At 39.5% G+C, this 10,616-nt stretch overlaps 1 protein-coding gene across 1 annotated transcript; it reads right to left on the bottom strand.

Moving 5' to 3' along the window:
• Positions 1-385: 385 nt before the first annotated feature.
• LOC107836826 (homeodomain-interacting protein kinase 2-like) lies at positions 386-2,201 on the bottom strand. The gene has a single exon (XM_016674098.1). It carries the CDS (start codon positions 2,179-2,181, stop codon positions 421-423), a length of 1,761 nt encoding a protein of 586 aa, XP_016529584.1. The 5' UTR covers positions 2,182-2,201; the 3' UTR covers positions 386-420.
• Between the last annotated feature and the right edge of the window lie 8,415 nt (positions 2,202-10,616).

Raw genomic sequence — 10,616 nt, 5'->3', positions numbered from 1 at the left:
TGAGTGAGTGAGTGAGTGAGTGAGTGAGTGAGTGAGTGAGTGAGTGAGTGAGTGAGTGAGTGAGTGAGTGAGTGAGTGAGTGGAGCATGCTGGTTTAGGAACCTTTAATAAAAAGTCCATTATAGTTTCTGCTTGAACTCCTCTAATGTCTTATTATATTTTATATAAATATGATACAAAATTTACAGTATATACTGAATATCTTGTATTTTATATTGAATTAAATTGAATTTAAATTGAATTCAATTTAAATTCAATTTAATTTAATAAATACGTTTAAAAGTCCCTGTTTAATAGCTTTTCTTTTCAGTTACTGCTATACAAATAAAATGAGTTGAAATTTTATTTATATAGCACCAACTGAACATAAAGTACATCACAAATAGATGTTTATTTTTGTGAAACCGGGAGGCTTTTGATTCATTCGCTTCCTCTGCAGCACTCAAATATCCAGGAAAAGAAACTCAGGATCGTCTTTGGGCAGTTCTCGTTTAGTTTTACCTCAGCACTGTCAAAGTAATTCTCAGCTAAGAAGGAAAGGCTTTTATCTTCATTTTCCGATTTTGTGGGTCCTTTACAAGGTGTTGACATACTGCTGACATCATCTGGTGATGCTTTATCTACCTTAGCTCCACATTTTAATGAACTGGGCTGCTTAGTGTTGTAATCACTCATCTGCAGCTTTGCTGGTCGTATTTGTTTCCTGATAGGTGTTTCCTGAGCTGACATGTGGGGCTTCACATGGATCAGAATTCTTCCTTTCTTGCATGACAGTTTTTTGTATTGCTGTAAAGCTGCCACCATTTTCTGTGATGCTTCAAGCCCTTGTACCATTTCTCCCTGTGATCCTGGGTAAGTTTGGCTTTCTGTGTTCTGCCTCCCAGCTTTTATTGAAAACATGCATTCCTCGTTTTCATAATCCTCTTCAAGTTGGTGGTCAAAGCATGAAATAGCTGAATCGAATCTGCACAGATTTTCACTGGATGTTTTATACCTTCTAACCTCTGCTTCCTTGAGCTGTGACTCTCTCATGTTTGCATGGGCCAAAGATACGTACGGCCCCTTGCTTGTATACGAAAGATGTGACATGGTTATGAAACGATGGCCAAGAGCTTGACTTGGGGTGATCCTTTTTGCTGGATTGACATTCAGCATTCGCTTCAGGAGGCTCATGAAAGCCTGTGTGTCTCGTTCTTCAACAGGATCATCCAGTCCTGGGTGCAGCTTTGGCAATTCATCAAAAGTCTTTATATATTTGTCAATGCAACTGTGCTTGACAACTTTTTTCCCCGTTAGTTTTTGATATTGCTCATTCGTATTCAGTTTCCAAACTGAATCCTGAGTGAAGGTAAAGAAAGTGTTCACTCTCAGCCCTTTCCTGAGAACGTCGTTCTCCGGGAAACCGTGCAGCTTCGTTATCACTCTGATGAATTCGTATTCAGATTGCACGGGATACATGTGCCTTCCGATGAAAACCAGGGCCAGAACACAACCAAGAGCCCACATGTCAACGCCCTCTTCCAGGGGCAGGCCCAGCACCACTTCAGGGGCTCTGTAGCCGAGGGCTTGGATCATCTCAACCCTTTCCAACGTGGATCTCCTCATGGCATTACCAAAGTCTATAAGCTTCACCTTAAACGGATGCAACTCGTGGTTCACAAGCATTACGTTGTCTGACTTGATATCACAATGAACAATGCCGATGCTTTTTAGTGCATCCAGAGCCACTAACAGCTGTTGAGCTATGACCCTTATTTCAGACACGTGCAGCGGGAGAAGTTTTCTATCCACGAAAAAGTCATACAAGCTTTTACTGAGAAATTCAAAAACAAGGCACTTGTGTCCTTTGTAATTGAACCCTTCGTAAAACTTGATCAAGTTTGTCTTGTCAGCGTCGAGCTGTCTTATCGCTTTTAACGCTTTCAGTTCAGCTTTGCCTGCGTTGGTGTTTCGCTTTAGAACCTTGATGGCCCTGAGCTCATCTGTGTGAAGGTTCCTACAGCGGATCACTTTCCCAAAACTGCCCTCTCCTAATTTATATTCCACCAAATATGAGTCAAACTTACTGTGGATAACGGCATGCTCCTTCCATTTGAATGAATCTTTCCTCAAGAGGACCTTCTCAGAACTAAACATCCCTACATCCTTTTGGCTCAAAATAATCTTGTCAGAACTAAACATCCTTCCATGCTTTTTGCTCAGAGTGATTGCGACAGGACTAAACATTCTTGCAAAGTCTGAACTCTGTTCAAACGACGGCCTTTTGGAATTCAGTGATCGAACGTTGTGACGATGCTGACTGTTACGTCACAGGGCAAGCTGAGCGTGTCTGTTCTCCGTTGGATTCAGTTGCGTCGATCTGCACAGCGTCGGGAGCGTCGATGTTAAAGAGCATAAGGTTGAAGCGATCGGCAACATGTCGCCGTATTGGGAGCATAAACCACAACAGTCTGTACGAAAATAAAACCAATATATTTCTGCTTTCTGCGCTGATGTTACGGTTATATGTATTTCGCAATTCTTATGCAAGAAACTCGGTGTTTATGCTAGTTTTTAACACCCCTGAAATAACTACAGCACAATTGGAAGCAATTGCATATAGTTTTAATTGTGATTGGGATTTGTCCGGAGTTTTATAGTGCTTGACAACAGGTAAAATTATTAATTTTTGGATATAATAACTGTCACCATAAAAAAACGGAAAAGCATATAAATTCCGCAATTTCGATTTTCAAAACAAATTCTAAATGCTACAAAACAATAACAAGAACAATAATAATGATGATGATAACGATGACAATAATAATAATAATAATAATAATAATAATAGTAAACACACACACACACTAAGATCCTGACATTAACTATAACCATCAATAGAGAAAAATAATGTAATTCAACAATGTCAAAAATAAAAGAAGAAGCATATACAAACCAATTCATAGAAGAATTGTGTTCAAAATGAATTCAATAATTGTTAGTGAGTTCAGTACCATGGACAGCACTCTTGTCTTATGCAGCTTTGTCCATGGTGCTGAATTGTCCGTCTAATTTACACACCAATGTCTAAAGGAGAAAGGTTCCGATTCTAATGTGCTTTACTTTCGTCTGTTTAGTGATACCAGCTTTAAAATATATTTTTAAAGAAGATGAGTTATGTAAAAATCAACACCATGTTCTGATGTTACATTCTCATCATAAACATACAAGGAGTGTGGCTTTTGATTATTTGCATGTTTGAGAAATCCTTCACCCTCCCGTGGCAACCATTCAGGGGTTTCTCAATGGTTGCCCCCACATAGCTCCTCCTTGGAGCTGCAGTCAAATTGTGAAATTACATTGTTAAAGTCAAGTTTGATATATGCAGCACTGAAAGAAATATAATTACTTGATTATGCTATAAAATGGTACTATGCACCCGCCCCTTTAAAAATGTTCTATGTTTGTGAACATTTTTTAATTTAAGGGGAAAAAAATCATTGTTCAAAATAATAGCATATAGTTTAGAGCCTATACATTTTATTGTTCAATATCTAATAAATTGGTGTAGAAATTACTACAACATATATATTTTTATATTTGATTAAACAAAGTAATCACACTAAACAATCTATAGATTAATTACCTAATGCTTTGCTTTTGCACATCGTCTGTCATCTCTAACTCTGCCACCAGGTTGTGCTGTTGTATAAAGATCACCTCCAACTGTTTTCTCGTGATAGTGCGGCGTTCATTTCTTTCCGTGTTTCCTTTTTTATCAAGGTTTGTTACAGATTGGCTCACAACCCTTTCCTCATTCGTCGAATACTTCTGATGATAAACACTTTGAAAATACCGTGGTCTCATTTTAAAAACTGTTCACTTCTAAATGGAGCCACAAATATTCCCTCAGGCTCCCAAAGCGTCGTTTCCCTAAATCGTTTTCCACAATTGCAGCTGATTGTCACTAGATGACGCCATAGAGACGCTTGGAACATATCCTCCAGCAGAGGAATTTGGATAAATTAAGTGTATTAGTTTGTTTGTATGTTTGGTTGTGTATATTTTTTTAACATTTTCTTTTATTTATTACAAAATCTTTAGTAAATCTTTTTTTTATTATTATTATTATTTTCTAAATAGCATTTTATTTGATTTCATCTAAATTACCAAAGCAACAATTGATTTAAATCAGTGTGATTCCAGTGTGTTTCTGGAATCACACTGCTCTGATGCATCCTGGACACTCACAGTCGCTTCAACACACACATCGTCTCCACGTCCTGTGATGCATTCAAGACATTTCTATCAGACACTTGCACCGTGCAGCAGCAGCAGCAGCAGCACCAAGGCCAACTGGCTGCCAGTATTTTTATAATCTTCATCCTCTCTGACCTCTTGCACCCTCCTGGCGCCAGTGGTCTCAGCCCCTCCACCCCTCCTCACCACACACACACTTGCATACACACATGCTCCTGTACACTTAGCGGTGCCTCCGTGGATAATTGAGACCAGCTGTTGCAAGGTGCCTCTTCCCTTGACCCTGCACCCCTCCTTCCCCCTGCTGCTGCTGCTGCTGCTGCTTCTGCTGGTGGTGGTGCACTTGCCTCTCTGGCAGAAAGCAAATCCAAAGTACCCCCCACTGCTCTCTCATTTCCCCTTCCTCTATTCTTACCCCCCACTCTGCCGGTCCGACATGCGTTTAAATGTGTTCGAAGTCACTTGTGCTAATTGATAAGTGCCTGATTTCCTGGTTTTCTGGGGTCTTCGAGAACTGAGAACTGAAAAGGGTGAATCCTGATGAACATCTAGCAGTTGAAGAAAGTTAACTATTCTGTCAAATAACATCTAATAGGTAAACATTTATCAAGCATAGTCATCTGTTTATATAAACAAAAGGAAAGAACCAATTTCTCTTTCTTAAATTTAAAGCAGAAAGTGCATAACTAAGCAAGAAAATAGGATGCAGATCATTAAAAAAAAGTTAGACAACTTTAACTCTACTCACTTACCACTTTTTTAGGTGTCCCTTGCTCCTTAGAACTGTTGTAATTCTTTATGACATCAATTCAACGAAGTTTCTGACACACTCTTCAAAGATTTTGATCTGTATCGACATGGCAGCATCACACAGTTGCTGGTGATTTGTTTATTGTATTTAATGCTTACCGCTCACTCCCCCACGTCCCAAAACAATTGAAATTTGCTGACTGTGGTGATAACAGGAGTTTAGTGAACTCATTCAGTGCATAAACACAAAGTCTTACCAAGTATTTTCCATCAATTTTCTAGTGCAAATATTTTAGTACACTTGAAATAAGACGGAAAACCAACTTAGATGTAAGTTTCAGCAAATATGGGACCTTGCTATGAGGTAATAAAAAAAATTCCAGTATTTTTGGAAAAAACTGTAAAAGTTTTGATTCTGCAGATTTCCATTAAGCCATTACAATAAGTTTGAATTATTTGTTGGGATTGTAAATGACAGATAAAGAAACAATAAACATTTTTCAAAAGTTTATTTTTTTGCTTTTTTTTAAAAAAAGACCATTTGACCATCATCTATATTAAGTAAGCTTTACCCCGATACCCTGAAATAAAATTGAACGCAGCCAGATACGTTCAGATGTCACAGTATCTGAAAATAAAATTCATTTCTGTGTTCTTGTGTGTAAATACAGCAAATATCTTAGAAACCACAGTGGTGGTTGCATTGTACTGTGGGGACGGTTTTCTTGATTAGGAACAGGGAAGCTGCTCAGAGCTAAAGGGAAGATGAATCGATCTATACACAGACAATTTGGGAAGACAACACGTTAGCGGCTGCTGAACATTCGGAAATCAGGGGAAGCTTCATCCGGATCTAAATATTTTTGAAAATCTGCCATCCTGTTTCATGTACATTTGTAGCTGTAACAGAATCAAATGCATAAACAAAAGTTAAAGAGGTGTGAATACTTTCACAAGGCACAGAATGTGTGCAGTTGAATCCGGGCGAGATGAGGGAGGAGAGAAGGGGTCAGCCTCTCTTTTCCAGCTGGTCTGTAGGGGTCAAACTGTGTGCATATGTGTGCGTGTCATGGCCTCTCATTAGGGGTGAGACGCTGCGGCTCCAGACCCCCATGGTAGGATTGCTGGGTGACTCTGCAATGATCCTGCCACTTTGAAGCCCCTGAACCCCCCCCCTGCCCACTCTAACCCCCCCACCAGGAGGCTAATGAGCCTCCAGTGAGCTCTAAATGCATGCCGGCATTAAGTGTGAGCGCAGTTAGATATCAGGTGGGAGAGAATCTGAAAAGCTCTGATAAGCCTGCTGTTGTATTTTTTGCAGGGAATGGATCAGATAACAAGGCAGCGAATGTTTGGATGTGTTCAAACAGTTCAGGCCAACTCAACCAAGCACCTGCTCCTCATGAGGTCTTTGGTTCGTCTTCAGGGTTTTATTCTTTCTTCTCTATATACACTTATCGCAGCTGAGGCAGCGCTGAAAAGCCGCTGAATCTGATTCAGCGCCTCAGCCGTCAACAATTATTACCCATAATTACAAGCCGAGCTCCTCTGTTTTTCCATTCCAGTGTCTCTTTCTCGCCCCTGAAAACCGACTCCAGCACTCCCTCACATAGCTGAGCAGGCACTAAGACATGAATGGTTTGCTTTGGGCGGGGCAGAGCAAGCCCCGGCCCGCAAAAAGGAAGACTAAAACAGGTGCTCGAGTTTTCTGTCTTTTCATCCTTCGCTCTCTGTTTCTTACTTTTCCCCACCTGTTGAAGAGGGATGTCTCATGCTGGCTCATCTGAGCATTTCAGCTCAGCCTGAGATCTGCTGTGACAGAGGGGGGGGGGTCTGATCTTAAGTGGAGATAATCTCTTTACTGTGTTGAATCTGCTCTGGTCCATCCCCCTCCCACTTTTACTGTTAAGTGTTACATTTTATAGCAGCCTCTCAGACCACAACCCTCCTTATTTTTGTTCAATCAAAAATGAAATAGTACATTTAGCTAAATGGAAGGGAAATTGTAAAGTTACATCAGTAGGTTTGCTACAATTAAAAACCAAACAAACAAAAACAACTACTGCAGCAACAAATCTCAAACTGATCTGCATGTTGATTCCAGAGGGGTCTGGTGGTATGAGCCCCCTGCTGGAGCTCCTCACTGGACCGGCAGTAAAGTCTCAAAAAAACTCTACTCTCCTCACTGCAGGGGTCGAAATTTATCCAGCTGTTTGGGATCTGTACAGAGCCATGTGTAAGTACGGCCACAACCTTCACTTGATTTCATTGGGATTTTACATGATAAATCACACCAAAATAAAAAAAATTATTAAAAAACAGCAGATAATATTAAATCTGAAGTATGTTTCTTTATTTATTTATTTTTTTTACAAATAAAAATCTGTAAACTGTGGTGAAGTTCTATTTGGAGTTTGATGCAACCCTTACAGGACACACAAAAAATCATGTAGTTGCTCTGAACAACTTACAGGAAGAGGGAAATGTTCGTGCTTACATGCAAAATGCTTTGAGTGCCGAAAAAGCCACATTACCCATCACCCCCATTTTAAACATGGTAGAGGTCACCTTTTACTGTGGGGACCCTTGTTAGAGTTGATGGGTAGATGGACAAAGTTAAATACTGGGCAATCCTGGAGGAAAATCTTGAGTCTGGAGCAGAAAGAAAACACACTAAACATGCAACCAGAGCTTCAAACTCAGAACCGAAATACAACTGAGGTTATGAATCAAACACTTATGTCCATAAATTATCTCCATCTACTCTATCTTTGAGCTTTTAGGCAAAAAAATAATCACAAAAAACTATTTTCTAAAGCTGATGAAGAAGGAGTTGAGAGACTCAACTTCCTCTTTGCATCAATAGCTCCTATAATACAAATTAATTCACCTTAAAAATAGTCCTGTCTAATCCTTTAAGGTCGGTCATGTTAAAATTGAGTCAGTGAGACTCTTTTTAGGAGTTTTTATCCGCTGTAGTTGAATGAAATGCATTTTTCATTTGCTTGCCTGCAGACTGAAAGAAAATACTTTGAAAAAAATTATCTAATAATTGTTATCTAATAAAATATTTGAAACTGTCATTTATTTTGAGTCAGTTTACTTCAGATTGTAGCTTTGTGTGGATATTCGTTTTCATAGTTCATTCAAAAAAAAAACTTCACTGCCAAGAGAAATGAACTGTGAAATAACTTGTTTACAGATGTGAAACTGAAGTAAGTTGGAATGAAATTATGAGACGTTGGTACAAAATAGTGGTGCGACAAACTGAGCCGAAAAGCTGTGAAATAAGTAATAAACTTCACCCTAATCGACTGGGTTAAAATAAATGTTGTCTTCAAATCTGAAACCATTTCTGCAACAGATATTTAGACGAGGCGTTTTTCCAGTGGAACCGTCCTGGTCACATCTGGAAAGACTTCCAGTTTCAAACGGGGCATTTTTGTGTGTGTTTGGGTGGCACCGGCGGGGGTTTGCCGTCATGTGGGAATCCTTTCAGTATTCTCCGCAGGGGTGATGTTTTCTCTGGGTTTCAAAAACACACGCTCTTGCTGCCTAATGATTTCAGTGTGCTGGTAAGCTTTGTTTTCTTGTATTTGCTTAACCAAAAATCTCTTCCTCACATTACTCGGGCTCGATCTTCCGGCTCCCACTCCAGTGAGGTGTGTTTAATGTATGTGTTGTAGATGTGGTGTATGTGTACATCACTGCGTGCTTTGGCACATGTGCGTGCACGCATGCCACCCGTTCTCCTGTCAGGCCCTCTAGCTGGTAATCTGAGCATAGAGATTAGAAAGAAAAACAGCAGAGAAGAATGTCTTTGGTTGAGCCAGAGAGGAATTTACAATGGCCTTCAGGCTGCTCTGACCTCACCCTCCCTTTCTCTCTCTGGCTCTCTTCTGCATACACATAAACACAATAATACTAAATGAAAAAAAAAAATCACATTTCATCATCTTCAGGTGTACTTTGCTGCATGGATCATCTTATTATTCTTAATGCAACACCTCAAAGTCCTTGTTTTCTCTGTATGTTTGATGTTTTTGGGAATGTCTTGGGGACACATCTGACAAAATAAAACAACATATGTTGGGTTGGGTTCAGTCTATTTGTTGGAATAAAAGTTAATGTCTCCTGTTTTTCTGTACTTTCTGAAAAAAAACATTAAAAAATATAAAGTTGTTTACTAAAACATCCTTAATTAGCCGGTTATTAAAGACGCGTTCTGGTTATATAACAGTTGTTTCAAATTCTCAGCTCATTGTAATCTCTCTTAACATTTGGTCTGGATGTTCCAAGAGCAAAAAACTGTAAACAATACATTATTTTCATCATGTAAATACAAATCTTTTTCAAAAAGTTTTGATTCATCCTCCATTTCTGGACATTTTACACTCAGTGGGTCAAACTTTGGTAGTCTTGATCTGACAGGATCAGATGCGCTTTTGGCTTTCTGAACTTTTCCACAAGCATAATTAGTGATACATTATCATAATCAATCTTACTTCTTTGATTGAAACTTTATAAAACACCAAAAGATAAAGCAGATTGATTTTAGCTCCAATAAGATGATGTCTGAACAATTGAAAACTTGGCACACAGGAGATGAAGGGAATAAAGAATGATAACCTCAGGTCCCGTGTTGGATTTTATTTCAAGTTTCCTAAAGACAGGACTTTCAGATGGAGCTTATATGAAAGAGTTCATCATTTTCTGAATATATGAGCACAATATTGTTTTTAAAAAAGGGGGAAACTATCAGAATATGTATATCATTTGTGGACTTGTGCACCAAACATCAGAGTATAGCCAACTTCATTTAGCTAATGTTTCACACTTCCACACTGAAGTCCCTTCATGCCAGATTACCGCTTGTCACGTCATCTAAATGTCTTTGTTTACTCCTCCCTTTTATTATTTCTTAAATACTGATATTTACTTTCAAGCTGTGTCTCTCATTTGTCATCAAGAGCATGACAAAACTGGGGGCTTACGTGGGATTGACAGATTGAAAGGTAGACGGATGGACAGATGAATGGTTCAGTCGGTTTCACTGCTCTCTTGCTCACAGAAGCTCTTGGATTTGCATGTTCTCCCTCTGCATGCTTTGTTGCTCTCCAAATACTCTGACATCCTCGCAGTCCAATCACATGACTGTTAGGTTAATAGGTGTCTCTAAATTAAAAAGATTAAAAACTGAAAAGAAACCTTGAACTAACAGGCAGAAACCCTCACACACATTTCTTAAAAAGTCAGGTGGAATAAGAGTTGGACTTCACATCTTCACTATAATAGTTAAATAAAAATGGCCATTAATAACAGGACTGATGAGAACAGCTTTGAAACCAAATCTTTCTGCTGTTTGTTAGACATATAGATGGTAGGCGTGTTTTGATACATTCCCATCTGTTGCTCGTAAGGACACGAAGGTCTGCAGCCGCTCTCCAACAGCTTGCAGCGATGTCACCGAGTGGGCAGAGGCGGCACCGCATTGAGCCGCATCCTTGGTCTGAGTTCTGGTTTCAGCAGGACAGCTGCATGGATACACAAGACAAACTGGTGATCCCCTCACTACATCCTAAAGAAACCCCCTCCACACCCACCCTCCGCCGCCCCGTCCGATTTGG

The sequence above is a fragment of the Poecilia formosa genome, unplaced genomic scaffold (assembly GCF_000485575.1).
Source record: "Poecilia formosa unplaced genomic scaffold, Poecilia_formosa-5.1.2 Scaffold90, whole genome shotgun sequence".
Lineage (NCBI taxonomy): Eukaryota > Metazoa > Chordata > Actinopteri > Cyprinodontiformes > Poeciliidae > Poecilia > Poecilia formosa.
This window is presented reverse-complemented; position numbering and strand designations above follow the sequence as displayed.